The sequence below is a fragment of the Silene latifolia genome, chromosome 5 (assembly GCF_048544455.1).
Source record: "Silene latifolia isolate original U9 population chromosome 5, ASM4854445v1, whole genome shotgun sequence".
Taxonomy (NCBI): domain Eukaryota; kingdom Viridiplantae; phylum Streptophyta; class Magnoliopsida; order Caryophyllales; family Caryophyllaceae; genus Silene; species Silene latifolia.
In genome coordinates, this window is record NC_133530.1 from 15,685,003 (window position 1) to 15,702,875 (window position 17,873).

General features: G+C 36.4%; 3 protein-coding genes across 3 annotated transcripts in view; 1 reads left to right on the forward strand and 2 right to left on the reverse strand.

Annotated features, from left to right (window-relative positions):
• Positions 1–17,873, reverse strand: part of LOC141656840 (disease resistance protein RGA2-like) — a 75,532-nt gene that overhangs the window by 32,325 nt on the left and 25,334 nt on the right. The gene's annotated exons all lie outside the window — the stretch shown is intronic.
• Positions 1,640–3,361, reverse strand: LOC141654912 (disease resistance protein RGA2-like). Its single transcript, XM_074462020.1, has one exon. The coding sequence runs from the start codon at positions 3,359–3,361 to the stop codon at positions 1,640–1,642; it is 1,722 nt and encodes a 573-aa protein (XP_074318121.1).
• The window catches only part of LOC141654913 (calcium-dependent protein kinase 8-like), a 50,166-nt gene continuing 40,749 nt past the window's right edge, over positions 8,457–17,873 (forward strand). The window contains exons 1-11 of the mRNA XM_074462021.1: positions 8,457–8,668; positions 9,201–9,429; positions 11,296–11,442; positions 11,765–11,839; positions 12,215–12,589; positions 12,720–12,843; positions 12,934–13,077; positions 13,197–13,347; positions 13,572–13,689; positions 16,190–16,357; positions 16,927–17,160. Coding sequence (XP_074318122.1) covers positions 8,457–8,668; positions 9,201–9,429; positions 11,296–11,442; positions 11,765–11,839; positions 12,215–12,589; positions 12,720–12,843; positions 12,934–13,077; positions 13,197–13,347; positions 13,572–13,689; positions 16,190–16,357; positions 16,927–17,160 — 1,977 coding nt within the window. The remainder of the gene's footprint in view (positions 8,669–9,200; positions 9,430–11,295; positions 11,443–11,764; positions 11,840–12,214; positions 12,590–12,719; positions 12,844–12,933; positions 13,078–13,196; positions 13,348–13,571; positions 13,690–16,189; positions 16,358–16,926; positions 17,161–17,873) is intronic.

Below are 17,873 nucleotides of genomic sequence, written 5' to 3' on the forward strand. Positions count from 1 at the left end.
ACTATAGAGATCGATCACCATGCCCCACGGTGGGCGCCAAACTGTTTTGGTAAATTTCTACCAATTTAGGGTTAAAGTGACCGCTCTTTTTAGCCTCGTAACGGGGGGTTAAATTATATGTGATTTGTGACGGAATAACGGTATAAGTAAAGTAAAGGACAAAATAAGGAAATAATGACACATGAGATTTTGGTGACGCGGAAAACCCGATGTGGGAAACAACCGCGGGGGGAGTCGGAATCCCGCCAATATTCCACTATGTAATAATCGGAGTACAAGTACAATATACAACGGTTCAGATCTGATGGAGAATAATCTGTTCGGCATTAGTACGGAACAGACGGTACGCCGAATGGACTTCGGTGGTTATTCTGTGATTTGACAATATGGGGCGTAGGTTTTGTAGGGATAATATAGTGGAGATAATGATTGAATAATCATTGTCTAATGATGGTCATTTATTAGTTCATGGTGATAAAGGGCCATGAATGGTGATTAGGTCATTGTGATATCAACATGGCTTTTGGTTTGTGGTACGTGAGTTTGGTTATGCCGTCAGATGAATATTTGTGCATTGGTCTCCGTTGTGTTTCCTTGTGTGTATGAATATGGATCCTTCTCTTGTTTGTCTTCCTTGTATTTATAGTGAATAAACCCTAGTGGGTTTATTAGGGTTCCCCACTTAATTGCCTTGTTCCCCAAGATAGAGTTTGGACTTTCCTTATTCAGAATATGGCAACAATTAGGATTTCCTTGTCTTACCCGGGATCTTTATTAATATCTTAGTCCAAGCCGAACTCTTCTTCACCTGTTGTCCTTCTCGGATTATCCTGCTTCCAAGCCTGCCTCCCTGGCTCGGTCCATGGGCCCGACTCCCCGTGTATGTTATGGGTCCATTGCTCATTAATTATCCACTTATCTCGTGCCACGTAGCCCAAGCAAAATACGATAATTTTGGCCCTAACAGGGAGTCTTCCAAAATAGCACATAGTTATGCATTCTTTGCACTCGACTATTTCAATCTTAACCAGATTCGGAAGCCATAAATGGATTCCTTCTCTCATCCAATATGGCAGCCTCCTTCCTCCATAGTTTTCTATACGCACCCATTTTAGATTATCACCGGGTTTGAGGTTCTCTAGCACCATCTCGTCTTCTATATTGCTCTCTCTAAATATCATATTAAACCCAGTAATCTCTTTCCGTTGATTTGACTTTGGCTTCTGACACTATATCCTTTGATCGATCGACCAAAACGATTGTCAGATACCCCGTAAGATTATCAAAATAGCCTAGGTCTGCTAGATCACACGCCAATTTAGCCTTGGATCCATAAGGAGTGAGAAAGGTTCTTGGTTTTCCCACAACAAAATGGCCTAGTGTCTCAAGACTCGTCAAACTTCGCAACCCCTTGGGCATATGACTCAATTTGTCACAACCAAGGAGGTTAAGGTGTCTCAGCATCACTAGCTTGTTTATGTCCTCGGGCAACGCTTCAAGGTTTTCACAATAAGATAGGTCAAGTAAGTAAAGATTCACTAGCTGTGTAATTGATTCGGGGAGTTTACGGATAAGGTTGTTCGAAAAATCAAGATACCTCAAGTGGATCAGTTTGCCTATTGATCTTGGCGTTTAGTAATCAGAGCCCATGCATCCGCAGTGCCCTCAAAGACTCAATTCTGGATGTAAATATATCATATAACTGGAAAAGTTTACTTATATTCAAGGACTTCAAACAATAAGGAAGAGGGAGAAGGAACGACTTCAACTGCTTCAGTTTTAATAGTGACGATGGGACTACCCAACCCGAGTGGTTTTCTATATGGAATGATACATGACGGACTCTTTCATCAAATTCATTTGTATTTGAATCTGCCATTCTATACTTAAACCCACCAATCGAGAGCACTAAATCATGCATCAGGTTGTGCATTTGAAAAAAGTCAGGGCACTTATACCCATACCTGCCTGTAGAATAGAAAAATCCTTGATTTAGCAAGCACAACACATATCCTTCTGCCACCTCTTCTGGATTTTGGTCTGTGTACTCGCCTTCAACATATCCCATTGCGATCCAAAGACGAACGAGACTAGTTTTATGGAATTCGAATCCCTTTGGGAACAAAGAGCAGTATACAACACAGAGTTTTAGTCTAGTACCTAACTGATCGTAACTGAGTTTGAGTGTGCCCATGACATCACTTCCATAGGAGGCAAAATTTGCAAGCTGAGCATTCCTAAAAGATCGCCATTCCTGGACAGTATGTTTCCTCGCCAAAAGGCTTCCAACTGCCAGTATAACAAGGGGAACTTTAGGACACATCTTTGCAATCTCCTCCGCGATGGCCTCCACCCCTGGCTCATGCCACTCCGTAGCAGCCACATATTGAAAGAGGAGCAATGAATCATCATCTTCTAAATCACTAACAATTAATGGTTCTTGGGTACCAATAATTTTAGCAACTGTTTTGCTACGTGTGGTAAGGAGAACTTTACTCCCTTGAGCCCCGGCCCTGAGCAGTGCTCTCAGTTCTATCCATTTTGCTCTCAAACTGTCGTCATCCCACACACCATCCAAAACAAGCAGAAACCTCTTCCCAGCAATTTTTTGATATAGACGCCGTTGGAGATGATCAATCCCGCACTCGAGAGCTTTTTCATCAGTGGCACATGTCACCATTTGCCGTAACACATCCTTGACATTAAAATCTTGGGTGGTGGAAATCCAAAGCTGCAAATCAAAATATCTTATAATCCTTTCATCATTGTACACATACTGAGCCAATGTAGTCTTCCCAACTCCACCTATTCCGACAAAGGAAGCAACAGGGAGGACACCAGCAGCAGCTGAGGAGTCTAATAGTGAGCTTACCATAATATCCCTGTCTCCATCTCGTCCAATTACCATATCAGTACTCATATAAGACCCCGACACATTGTTCAATATTCGGGTTTGGTTTCTTGCAACTTGACTCAGTTCCCCCGTCATACCCTTGATTTTTCTAGCATCCTTGAAGGGGGATACTAGCTGGTTTGAAGTAGAAAAAAACAAGCGCGCCTCTTTGGTGAACTTACTTCCTCCCATGAGTTGTTTCTGCTTGGCTTTTGTAGCTTTTGCATCTTGGAAATCGATTAATTTGGCAAGTCCACGTTCAAGCTTCTGGAGCACGTCTCGTTGAGAATGACTGCACAGCTGCGATGAATCTGCATCAAGAAGTGTAGCTTCAATTGTATTTTTGATATCCTCAAGCCCTTTTATTTGAGACTCAATGTTAGCTGCATCTACTATTGTTTTCCAAACTTCAGAACCCACTTTCTCACCAATACTTTTAAGCAACTCAGTCACCATCGATTCCGCCATTTTGCTGTCCTCCCCGTCTTCTTAAGAGAAGATTTTGTGGATTTAGAATGAGGATTTGTGAGATGTGATAATAAAATCACTTTATTGATATAGTGAAGTTAAGAGGATCTTGATTGGTTTGTAGTTAAGAAAATGATATAGATTAATTGGTACCATTTCCAGCTTACTATCACTTATATTGATATAGTGAACAAGTAAATTTCCAGGAAACTAAGCATTACGTGTAGAATTTTCTTATGAACATAAAGTTATGCACTCATTAATTGATACTCATAGGCCATAGCAATAATTTTCTTTCGTTGTCGAGTACCTTATTTTCTTCCCACTTGCTACGCTAAATGAGGTTCACAGAAATTCAGCAAGATATGAGTGGTTAGCACTTAGCAGTAAGCTGATCAGTATTGTAGTTTTGTAGTTTTGGCTTCATTATTATGTTGAATTTTCTTTTGACCAGTTGGCCTACAAGTTTTTGTATTATTAGGGTACGGTAAGGGTACGGTAAAAAACCGAGTTAATCGTGTATAATATTGCATAGAATCTTATTGTGTTGCCAAGTTTTTGTATTATTAGGGTACGGTAAGGATTACCTCATCTTTCAAGGTATCAAGTCTTCTTCCTCCCCTTCTCTTCTAAACACAAAATTTCTCTTCATGGCCACCAAACAACATGTCTATCATCCCTCCCTTGGCTACATCAAACACCACATTCCCCATCTCCGTTGACATGGAAAAGGCTCACTATGACTCGTGGATACTGCGCAGGCTTTCGAAGGGACCACATCTCCGCTGCACCATTAGGAGATGAGGGTGTGATACATCTGATGACGACAAATCCTCTATATATTAGGCCAGCCCTATGGACTGGTCTCGATGCCATTGTTAAACAATGGATTTTTACCACCATCTCCCAAGATCTCCTCCTCACAATCCTTCAACCCGGTGCCACTGCCAAACAACTTTGGAACCGCACTCACGACAATTTTCGTGACACCAAACACACTCGCTCCGTCTACTTGAAGCGTCAATTCTCAACCACCAAGCTTGACAATTTTGCTACTCGATCTGTCCGCAATTGTCAGGCTCTCAAGAGGGCTTGCCAACCTGTCCTGAGATGACATAAATCACAGAAGAGGGATACATCAAAATCAGCAGGACAAATAGCTAAGGTTAAAACATTGTTCACATGTGAAGAACACCGATAAAACCACAATAATGTAATCTCCGGCACTACGGGAATCAGGATAAGTTTTGTGAACAGAACAGCTCAATATAGACCAATATAAACTAATCACAAAATTACCTTGATTTCTAAATTTACAACAGAAAATTTTACGTCATGATCTATTAAGTAATTCCCATAACGATGATCACTAGACACCTATCCTATTGTTGAAACTCGAAAGGGCACAATTTACAATCAAACATTCAAACATGACGACTATCTCTGCAGGAGTCTGGCTAGTTTCAGCTCCGATAGGATCAAATTTTAATTTGATTTTAAGCCTAAGTAGCTGCGATTGATTAGAATATTAACAACAAAATAATGTAAAACGTAATTAGTAGACCACAACTTACTAAACCATGGCAAATCACGTCTGGTAAAAATGAGATTTTTAACTCACAAACAGAGATGCAACTATCTTTTTCTTTATAACATGTACTTGAACTAAGCTCAAGCTATAAATCTTGCAAGCCGATCTGAACCTTTTCATTGATTTTGAACTCTAGTTATATTACTCTTGCAGTTCTAGAGCTTAAGTGAGCTAACCATCTGACGGAGTGGTTACATTCCTACCAACAATTATGAAATGAACAACAGTGAATACATGTTAATGCCTTGATGAAACAAAGAAGAGAAAATCATCTCTATAGTTGGATTTATAAGCTTATAAGTTATACTCCCTCTGTCCCGGTCATTTGTTGTCCTTTTCCATTTTGGCGTGTCTTAGTCATTTGTTATCCTTTCTATTTTAAGAATGAATTTGATGAGTAATTTGATCATTCACCCTCAATTTATTCCACTCGTCATTTAAGTAATTGGCTCCTCCTCTTTCTTTGGTTTTCTTTGCCAAAACCAAAGGACAACAAATGACCGGGACGGAGGGAGTAACTATCTTTCAGTGGTTATCTACTTATGCCGAAACAATGTACTTTACGATGCAAACATGCTAAGCCATCAAAGAATACACTGGTAGATGCCATCAAAAGCCATTGGAAAGAGAGCCACTGCCAAGTCTGGGTTAATTATTAATGTTATTACTCATCATAGTTCGGATTTTGCAAGGATAACGGAAATACAGTAAGGCAGGTTGCATATATCCGACTCCCTTTAGCCCGTAATTTACAAGTACCTTTGAGGCAATGGGGTAATGTTGTTGTTGATGATGTAACGGGAATTCAGAGGAGGGGGATGGAAAGCATACATATGCCTTTAGGTTTAAGGAGGACACCGACTTCAATCTTCAATCTGTTTTAACTTTCAAAGTGTAAGAATTAACACCAAAATAGCTTTCTGTTGAACTGAAAGTGAAAATTGAAAATTTAAATGTATAAAAAGGAGGAAGTAATTAATATCTTAAGTTACGTCATAGTTCAACACCAATTACAGCCACCTTATGAAAGGTGAATATGACCAAAGCCTCGGCAATTTTTCCAGACGAAAAATTCTTGTGTCATCCTGGAGGACCGTATACTCCTTACACCTAAGCCTTTATAATATTCCACTTGGTGGATTGCCTTTAGGTGTAAGGAGGACGGTCCTCCTCGAGGACGCAAGAGGTCTGCACTTCTTTTTTATCACCATCATCTTATTAACTAGCAGTTAATAATTTTCTTAATGAATCTAACATTCAAAGCGATCAAAATCAACAAATCTTCTTCAAGCTAAGCTCTGCGCACATGCCTCAACGGGGAAGTAGCAAATAAACCCCATACGTTTGACACTATGTGCATATTAGCCCCATGTCTTTCAATAAGTGCAAATAAACCCCACTACTTTGTACTATGGTGCATTTCAATCCAAATATTAAATTTTTGTAATATAAAAATATAAAAATGGAGCTAACATAACTAATGGATATTATATAATCATATATAGTATTACTAAAGTGGTAAAACCCAATTTTACCCTTTTCTCGTCACCAAGCCTTTACCGCCCCCTCGAACCATCACACCACCATCTTCACCACCTACTTCCGACCACCACAAACCTCCTGAGTTTAATTCAAAATCATAATCAACCACCAAGAACTTTGCCTCTTTGCCTCCGACCACCCTTACCACAACCCCATTTCCATTGAAACCGACCCAACCACACGAACCACCATCTCTAACCCCCCGAAAACCTATAATCTGCCCAAAAATCCCCATCCCAATCATTGAAAACCTTCGTCGGAGCGGGTGAATTTGAGGGCGATGGGTTAATGGGCTGTGGAGGGTTGTCATAGGTGGTGGTGGTTGTGATTGTGGCATGTAGTGGGAGAATGCAGTATAGTAAAGCATACTGAGAAGAGATTGTTAAGGGTAGATGGGTCTATAAACCAATATAAAGAAGAAAAATCAAATTAGAAAAAGAAAAAAAAAAGTTGTAAATTAAATATCAGTAAAATAAATAAAATGATGGTAAGTTGCACCAAAAGCTAAAGTAGTGGGGTTAATTTTGACATTTGAAAAGACTTGGAAATTTAATATACGCACAGTAAATAATAAAATGTATGGGGCTAATATGCACAAAATGTCACATTTTTTTGATTTCGTCAATTAATAGAATCTGAAAAACAGTATTTCCTTAATACGGAGTAACAAACCCTAAATTCTTCACCTATATCATCAAATCCAGGGGCGGATCTACGCCTAGGGCTATGTGGGCTCAAGCCCAATGTGAAATTTGATAAATAAGTTTTAGTTATAGTTATATTCCGTATTCCCTAGTAGCACAAGTGGGCGAAGTTGATGTTAGAAACTGGTTAGAATTTGGATGTCGCGGGATCGAGTCTCCATATTAACATTTTTTCCCCAAAATTTTTTATTGCTCTTTAACAACCACTATTTACGTACTTATCTTTCTCCGTCTCAATTACTTGTTGTTTATTGTTTACGGTTATCACTATATAAGTACTCCGTATTTTGCACTCCCTTCGTATCAATCATTTATTTACCTCTTTTTTATAAGGTATTACTTAATCAAATGTATATAATTAATGAAGACGGAGAGAGTATATGTTTAATTATGCGATGAGTACTATTCAAAATATTTGTCGGAGTTGGTTTGCTAGATTCTAATAGAATGGCTCATGGCCTCATGATATATCTACCAAAAACAATAAAATGGTTCATGATTTTATAGTCATGGTTCAATACATACTATGTGCTCTTTTCGCAAAATTTCTAACTTTTTTCCCTCTTTTCTTATCCCGTACGATTTCTCCGGTATATTTTTTTTAGCCCACCATACATTTGATTCCTGGATCCGCCCCTGATCAAATCCACAAATCACATTCCATGTACAAAATCGGGAAATTGAAAATTACTGTTTTCATTTTCAGATTCCATGGAAAACTAATCGTAACAACGAAATTCCACGGAAAACACAAAATTAACAAATCACAAATTGAAATGGCGGAAAAAGAAGAATAAAATAGTTAGTTACCTATGATGAGAGAGTAACTGAGGAGGTAATTGTAGCGACGATTTGGTGTATTCAATTGTAGCGAAGACTGAAGTTAAAGATACGAAGAAGAATAGGAAGGACAATATCTCCATTGTTGTTCATCAGAGAGGACTGAGAATAACAAGCGAGAAGACGTTGAACTGAGTAATTATTCGGTGATGGCCGATTGATGGATTTAGTAGGTCCTCCACGGGGCGAACCGGTATTCCGGACCGAGTTTCGACATTATTCTATTCTTTGCATTGGACCGAATAGATGTTTTCAATCAATTTACGGGTTTGGATTTACTTGGTTAAGTGGAGGTCAATAGGACTCCACTTCCCTCTGCCTCTCCCTTTATCCTTAATTTAGCAGGTTGTGAGGTAAAGTTATGCCGAAGATAATCGTCTTTGTTTATTATCTTTCGTTTTATCTTTTGATCCGAGTAATGTTAAGGCCTTATTTTGTAGAGGCGCATGCTTTTAAACATTTGAATCTTCTCAACGAGGCTCTTGATGACTTTGAACTTGCTGTGAAATTTGAACCGCATAACAAAGATTTTAATCGGGAACTCCTTTGTTTGGCTGACCTTTTAGTTTTTAATGTTAATGGGAAACGAGTCTGTTCTCCTTTCAACCCTTTGGTCTCAAGTCAAGAAAGGTAAGAAACCTTTGCTAGCCAATGATGTGGTTAATACGTTTGAAATCCTTTCTGTTTTGGATGAAGCGTCTTGTAATAGCGTTCCTTTGATTATAGATGACGTTTCTTCTTCTCTTGCCGCAATTACAACTCGCTATTGATTCAAATCCCTTTTGTGAGTTTAATCGACATTAATATGGACTCAGAAAATCGGTTTACGCCCTTTGGTGGTTTATTTTGAACTCGGAAAGCCTAAATGAGGCTTTTCCTGCTTTGCCAGCTAAGGATGACTCTAATCCCTTCAATACTTTTATCTCAAGACATGAAAAATACTCCTTCACCAACAAAATGCATCCTAATAATAATTTTCGTTTGTCATCCCAAGATTATGAGAATCTGTTACATGGGAGGAATCTCCTTTTTTTTCCATCAACGATCTTTGTCATCCTTGAAGGTTCGTCCCGTATCCCCACAAATTTTATTCCGACGGGAACTCCCCATGAAGAAATTTCAAGAGAAGAAACAGTTCTCATTCCTTATCCTTCACATGAAGAACAACATCAGCTATCTTCGCATTTGGGTCTGAAAGTGATGAGTTGGGTCTTGAGGAGTCTGATTCTCATATTTCCAAGAAGAAACGGCTTTCGTCTGATACATTTGTGGTTAACAAAGTATCTTTGGTTCAGTTTCAATTTGTTGCAGTCAAGGAGAAATCCGTCAATAAGAAATCGAGCATGAAGTGTTGTCGCAAGGTGCAACATTCTATTCGTAGGGGTCGAATGGTTAGGTCAGGTGTTAATTCGAGGACTACTATTATCCACCTTTTAAGAAATTTCGTATTTCAATTTCTGTTAGTTTGGCTTGTAATTTTCGCTCACTTAGTCCTAGTTCTAGTAGTTTTGGGGTATCTAATTTCCCTAAGTTTGTATTGTAAGTTGTTTGTTTTTCCTGGTTGTTTAATCGTATACCGTGTAATATCGTCTTTATAGTTTTATAAAATAGTATACGTTTGTCTTAAAAAAAATAGGACTCCGCTCCTCCAGTCCACCTTATGTATGTGGATTTTGTGGAAAAATCATATTTTGTGATGTAAATTTGTTATAATGCTTTTTCACATACGGATTTTACTATTTCACATACGTCTTTTACACTTTTACCTTTGTTATTTTTTTCCTCTCTCAATCCATTCATTTTTTCCATCTTCCTTCCCTTCACTTCCCTATAGCAACCCGCTCTGACTAACTTACTCCAGTCAACCCGTGCTCCGGCCGACCACACTCTCCTGATGATGACCATGATGTCGCCTTCATTAAATGAAAAATTGTGATCCGTTATTCAAGTTTTTAGAGCAAGTAGATCAATTTTAGGGAAAAAAATATATATACATAATTACATACAATAGTCAATTTTTTTAGGTTTAGCCTTTTAGGAAAAAAAGGTACGATTTGAAAAATTAATGAAAAAGTGGGTGTGAAAAAGTAAAGTCCGTATGTGAAAAAGTAATTCTGAATACATCAAGAACATCTATATCCACAAATCACATTTCAAAATTATTAGCAACACACTAGAAGATCGTTACCGAAAAACAAAATTACAAAAATGAAGAAATTTGGGAAAATTGAAATGCACACATTCCTCAAAGGATAGTGCTAGGGCGTTAATTCGGTACAACCCTAATTAAAAATAATAAAAAATCTAATTAAAATTAACCTAAATTTCAATTTTGTGCCAACGATAGACCGGTAGAATTGTAATTCCAAGTTTTATATTTTCCCCCCCAAAATATCTACTGGGTTCTTTGTTTTCCAACCCACGCACTTAAATGAAGTTTTAACTTTCATATGCTTTTTTTTTTGACAATGAATTTTTTAACTCTCATAATGCTTTTAAATCCGCAAAAGTGTTAATTTATCCCTTAAGTTTGTTTAATAGTGAAAACAAGCCCTTTAACTCGTAAAACTTCATGTTCATTCAAAGTTTGAAACTTAATTCTCGAGTTTAGTGGCATAGACTTTTAGTATAACGGAGTCAAGACCGTAATTCATTCCTAGTAAAATTTGTTTGATTTAATCTAAACTGAATCTAAAATTGTTTGATTAGATAAGTAATGCAACCAAAAAAAGCAAGTACTGGACAATTAGGACACCTATGCAAACAAAAGACTTTGTAAAATAATGGGCACATTACTTAGACACGGTGAATAAGTTTTAACATAAAACACAAATTCTCAGGGGAGACTTATTGAACACAGAATACCTATGAAACCAAAAAATGAGAATAAATATAAAATGACTCGGGATTTTCGGTCTATTTTCCATGTCTTATCTTGTGGCTCACTATCTCCCCATTTAACACATAAGCATTAAATATTAAAAATAAATATTTAGATACTCTGTATTACAAAAGGATGACGTGTCAAAAAATTAAGGTAATGAGACACAAGAAGGAACATGAAAGTGGGACAGGGGATCAGGACTTATAATAGAGATACTCAAACAAAGCAGTGGAAGGTATTCCACCAAATACATACATACTCTCGTTAATCGTCTCCATAGAAATTAACTCTTCACTTGATTGATTCATTTCATTCTTCCTCATTTTTGGCGGGTTGAATTCTAATGTTGAGAATATGTTGAATTTTGGGCCAGTCTTCTCCTGATGGCGATTGGCATCTCTCCGCAAGCTCCCTTGAGCATTCTTCAAGGCTTAGTGTCTTCAAGTTGGATAGGTTACTGATCTCATGCGGCAGCGATTTCAATCTTGGGCATTTATATATTTCAAGGCTTTTGAGGGAGGTGAGGGTGTCAATCCACTCTGGAACGGACTCTAATGCTTCACACTTGTCTATTTGTAGGGTTTCCAAAGAAGACATACCTCGAAACTCCTCAGGAAGATGTTCCTTTTGATTATTCGAAAAAGATAGGCGATGCAGCCAAGGAAGGTAGCTGTTGAGGAAAACGACAGGTTGTCTTTGCTTAGCAGGCATATTTGAAGGACCGCATGTTTGCTCTACTACAGAGGGAGAATGTAAAGAAGAAATACGACGTAGAAACACTTGTGCCAATGAAATGACCACCTCCATGTCCATTGTCATACTCCTCAATTTGGGAAATGCAGGCATCAATTTCAGGAGTTGATTCTGACTGCAATCTTGAGCAGACTCTGTCATACTCCATCATCCCTTCAACTCAGGTATGTCTTTGAGGGTGAGGTATCCAAGGGACGGGAATAAAGGAGTGGAAGGACACTCGTCCGCTAGAACTACCATGTCACTTTTGTTGCTACTACCATTTTCTTCTATGTACTCCACCTTATCCAATCTCCTTAAATCTAGAAATGTAAGATGAGGGAGTCTTCCAAAGGAGCACATATTTATACATTCTTTGCAGTCAACTATTTCAATACGAACCAGATTCGGAAGCCATAAATGGATTTACTCCAATCTAAGGAGAAGGGGGGAGAAGGATGCGACCAAGCTGGCTCCTGCTCCTCTAGAGGAGCATAGCAGCACGGTGGGGAGGAAATCGAGGTCATCACATCGTTCTAGGTTGAAACGGGTCTTGGCGGACCCCAGTGTGGGGGACAACATTAGACAAAAGTATTAAGTTTGGGAAGGAGTTGGGAAGGGGGGAGTTTGGGGTTACTTACCAATGCACGGAAATTAAGACAGGGGAGAGTTACGCTTGCAAGACGATATCAAAGAGCAAGCTGAGGACGGAGGTGGATATCGAAGATGTTAAACGGGAGGTGGCTATCATGAGACACTTGCCGGAACATGCTAATATTGTCTCTTTTAAAGAGGCTTATGAAGATAAGGAAGCGGTTTATTTGGTGATGGAGCTTTGTGAAGGCGGTGAATTGTTTGATCGGATTGTTGCTAAAGGTCATTATTCCGAGAGGGCTGCTGCTCAAGTTGTTCGTACCATTCTTCAAGTTGTTAAGGTATGTTATTAAGTCTTCAAAATCGTCTCAATCAAAAGTCAAGATCTTAATTACTTTCTTGTATTAACAACACAAAGAAGCTGTTTCCAAATAACCCGTTATAACATTTTTCTATTTATTCAATATGTATGTATGCCATGAACATGGAGTAATACATCGCGATCTTAAACCTGAAAACTTCTTATACGTAAACAAAAGTGAGAGCGCCGCTCTAAAAGCCATAGATTTTGGCCTATCCATCTTTTTTGAGCCAGGTAATTAATTAATCGACCTCAATTTTTTGTTCGATTTTTCCTTGTGTAACTAAGCACGACTAAATCAAAAGGGTTTGTTGCCGGTTTTAGGTCAAAGATTTAGTGAGATTGTCGGAAGTCCATATTATATGGCCCCGGAAGTCCTAAGGAGAAATTACGGACCAGAGGTGGACGTTTGGAGTGCCGGTGTTATCCTTTACATCTTACTTTGTGGTGTACCGCCTTTTTGGGCAGGTAAATTGATTCACAACTCGGATATATACCAATGACCATTGGTTAAGCTACCTGACATTTGTTGTTTATGACAATATTAAACAGAAATTCGTGAAGTTAATCATTGTACATATATGCAGAGACGGAAGAGGCCATTGCACATGCGATTGTTAAAGGAGTAATTGATTTCGAAAGGGATCCATGGCCAAGAATATCAACACAAGCCAAGGATCTTGTTAAGGGTATGCTTGATCAAAATCCTTACAATCGCTTAACCGTTGATGAAGCCCTTGATAAGCCTAATTTTTTTTTGTATTTTTAAGCGTATATACATATAGTCGTTATATTTTAGATACTGAGATAATGTTGCTATAAATCCTTACAACCGCTTAACCGTTGATGAAGCCCTTGGTAAGCCTACAATATTTGTGTTTTTAAGCTAGTCGTCACATTTTAGACACTGAGATAATGTTGTTATAAATTCTATCGAATTCATATATGGCTTTTTGTATTGAAGAACATCCATGGTTGAAAAATGCCAACGACAACGCGGATATTCCATTAGGACAAAATGTAAGAACAAGGATCAAACAATTCTCTTTAATGAACAAATTCAAGAAGAAAGTTCTCAGGGTAAGCTAAAACCAAACCTTTTTTTTCCCGTAAAATAATACTATTAACTAGTTCTGTTACCCGTGAAATTCACGGGCACTTAAAATGATAATAGTTCTAATTTTTTATATTCTAATAAGAACTTCCATGTTTTTTTTATGGAAATACAGTTACACGGCTCAAAATAGTTAGGTTAGGGATAATAACTATTTTACTTTTCTTTTATTCTAATTCACGGCTTAAAATATATGTTATGGGATAATAATCTATTAGGTAAGCAAATAAGCAACTCCAAGAAATTTGTAAAATAGGTTTAGTTTGTATTAAAGTCACTAAGCAACTCAGTGGCTTTGCTTATTAGTTTTAAGCTGTATAGTTAAGAAAGGCGGAGAGAAAAAAAAAAGAGTAAAACTTATAAGCAATTAGCGATATAAAAAAAAAAAAAAATATAAATCGAAGAAAATTTCAAGTACTCAACAACTTTACTTTTTGTTAGTATTTTCCACGTAAAAGAAAATCAAACTTTTGCACGGTAAAAATTATTAAGCCATTCAATAATTCTACTCCGACTTTGACCGGAAATTAGATCCAACGTGCAACCAGTTTCAATGTTCTTTTTTTCCTATAAGTGCCTAATTTCATTTATTGATCTAATTTTGATTCTAATTAAATTAATGTTGAATATAAATTAAAGAAATGTTTATATTATATGTTCATTATACTTGTGATGATAACCGGCCTAATTATCATAAACGACATAAAGTAACTCGTTAGTCATCCTTTGTGATATGGGTAAGTGTATTAAAAATCTTAAAGTATTTGATTTATTTTATACTAATGTGTTGCATGTTTATACTTTCCTTTAATCACCTTACACTAATACGGTAATTTAATAATACAAACGTAGTAATTCGATAATAAAGAGATAATGGTTGTCATGATTCCTTCCAATTTAACTATCTTATTAAAAATATATGAGAACAATGTCCTTCACGCATTCGAAATAGGAAAACTTTTGTACTTCCATTCTAAATCATCGCTTTGTCACTTACTTGCTCTGCTCAATTTATTTTGACACTTACTCTAATCATATAATGGGATCGGAACTCGAAAGTCTTACATTTCAGGAAAATAATCTTTCTCCAAGTCCTAAATCCTTATACATCTTCGTTAAAGAATCCACTAAAAAAAAGGTAATAATTGATCTAAGATAGAAATATTACTCTTTTTGGTCATTCAAACCAACTTGGAGACTTTGTATTTGCGTTGGTAATGTCTTCACATAAACGCCTCCCCTCTTCATTATCTTCTCCAATTGTATAATATCTTCAATACTGCATAAATTGAAAAATAAATGAAATTAATTTTATACACCAATTCAGTAAGACTACTAATTCTCAAATATTGTTAATAAAACAAATGTCAATCAAAAGATTAAAATCCAAAAAAAAATTATAATAGGTTGAAAGGGTCACCGGTGAATGTATGATGAGTAGTTTGGCTGAAAATGGGTGCCTATAAATTGATTTAAAAGATCATCCGTTGCAAATTTTAGTGTTAAGGGGGACTTGAAGAGGCAAATTAATTAGGACAATAAATAACATTCAAAGGCTAGGATTTAGAGGTCATTGATAAGCGGTTTTACATAGACGAATACTTGAAAGGTTAGCTAATTATGAGCTTTTAATCGGACTTAATATGGTAATGAATGTTGATAAATTCATTTAAATTACTTTTTACTTTTTTTTTCTTGTTCTTATCCTACATGGCGCTATAAGAGTTTTAGGTGTTGCCAAGTGTCTATCAACCATATGCTCAATCTACCCTTTTTATGTTATTATATAGATTTTAACTAGTATAGAGCCCGTACGAATGCACGGTATTTTAGAATTTCGTGTGTAGAGAACTTAACAATTAGAGCTAATAATAATAATAATATATAAATGAATTTTGAATTTTATTTGTAATTATCTACAATTGTTAATGTGTAAAAATACTAAGAATTAAAATAGAACAAATTTTACATTTTTTCTTCAGAATAAGTTTATGATTAAAAAAAGAAGATTGTTAGTTTAATTACAAAAACTTATGCTTATTTTTACGCATTTGAAGCATATAACTATTTTTGTAATTTTTGTTACAATATACGGAGTAACAATTTAAACGTAGTAAAAGATTTAAAGAATAAAAAAGTGAAAACCACAAAATGATTTTAATAATATGAGTAAAATTTGCATATATTTTAAATAGAAAATTTACGACATTTAAAATACATATATTTGACTAATGAGATAATAATGAATAAAATAAATTTGGCCCAAATATAAAAAGTTGCGGTATTTGATAAGATACTTTGACACATAAAGACCATATATTAGGCCCAATACATATCTAGATAAACTTAGGCCCAATTTCTAGTTAAAAGCATTTAGGCGGGAAAATTTTTAGTTTTCTTATTCTTTTAGTTTAAGGGGGATTATGATTTTTTACACGTATTTTGAGTTAATGAGAATTAACGTAGGTGGTAGCGGATAGTTTACCAGATGAACAAGTAGATAAACTAAGAAGAACGTTTAATATGATGGACACCGATAAAAATGGAAGTTTGTGCTTTGAAGAACTCAAATCCGGCCTTCTTAAGCTCGGACATGCTCTTCCTGATTCCGATATTCAAATGATCCTTGACGCTGTTAGTTTCTTCGATTTCTTCCCTTCGTTTTAACAAATTCTTTTACATTTGTATGTTATGTCAGTAAGTCTTCTACTCCCTCTCAGTCGTTATAATGTTCCCCTTTGGTATGGGCACGATACTTAAGGAAAAGTATTAAAATATTAGTAAAAGAGTTGTGTGGGGTTGGTGGTAGGAGAGAGGGATGAATTATTAGTAGTTAAATAAAAATTGTGGGGCCAAAACATAAAGAAAAGTAATAAAATAGGAGTAAAAGAGTTGTGTGGGGTTTGGTGATAGGAGAGAGAAATGAATAAAATAAGAGTAAAAGTTTCTAAAAATAGAAAGGGGAACATTACTTGAATAATCCGTTTTGGGAAAGAGGGAACATTATAGCGACTGGGAGGGAGTATGAGACAGTCTCAGAATAAGTTTAAGTTGGATTAGTTCGAGTCATATGAAATTAAACTTCCGTAGAAAATTGTTTGGTAACGTATCTTCCTTTGATACATATCGACGTTAATTAAAATGCAAATTAATCGGTTTGTTGCTTGTTCCTATGTCTCATATTATTTTTTGTGCAATGAAAGGCGGATATCGATGGGAACGGAACCTTAGAGTGCGGAGAATTCTTGACACTTTCAATACACCTACAAAAAATGGGAGATGATGAGGATTTACGACGTGCATTCAAGTACTTTGACAAAGACTCGAGTGGCTACATTGAGTTCCAAGAATTAAAAGATGAGTTACTTTCTGATGATTTCGGTACCAAAAGTGAACAAATCATACGTGAAATTCTTTTTGATGCCGATTTGGACAAGGTACACCTTTGATTTTACCGATATGGTTAGGATTTTGACGGATTTGGATTCAGAAATTTCGTTCATTTTTAGGCCATATAACTATAAATTTTGATTCCGTCACTAGGATTTACTGACCATATGGTGACATTGGTTTTTCAGGATGGTCGCATAAGTTATGACGAGTTTAAGGCAATGATGTGTTCGGGAATGGATTGGAGAATGTCGTCACGACAATATTCGAAGGCCATGCTTAATAAATTGAGCTTTAAATTGTTCAAAGATAAATCTATACAAGTGAAATGATGAAATGTTTAGGAGAACTTTTTTTTTAGAATCAAAATATAATTTTGGTTGATTTTTTTCTCTCTAGTCGTTCTATTATTTTAAAACAAAACGAAGGAACGTAATTTTGGAAGTAATAGCCAAAGGAAAATAGGTTACACATGACCTTTATTTATGGCACAATTAGGGGGCGTTTGGTAAGGGGTAATAAGAAAAGGGAAAGAGAATGACACCTCTCATTTCTCTTTGGTAGTGTTTGTTTGACACTTTTTTCCACTCCCTTTCCCCAATTTTTCAGAATGGGTTTACTCCAATTTCCTCTTTCTATTTTATTTATATTGTTCTTATTTTTTTCTTTAATGTTCATTCAAAGTTTGAAACTAAGTCTCGGGGTTTAGTGGCATAGACATTTTTAGACTTTTAGTATAACGAGTCAAAACGTAATTCGT

Coding starts and splice junctions, on each gene's coding strand:
- LOC141654912 (XM_074462020.1), bottom strand. CDS start 3,361: ATGGCGGAATCGATGGTGACTGAGTTGCTTAAAAGTATTGGTGAGAAA.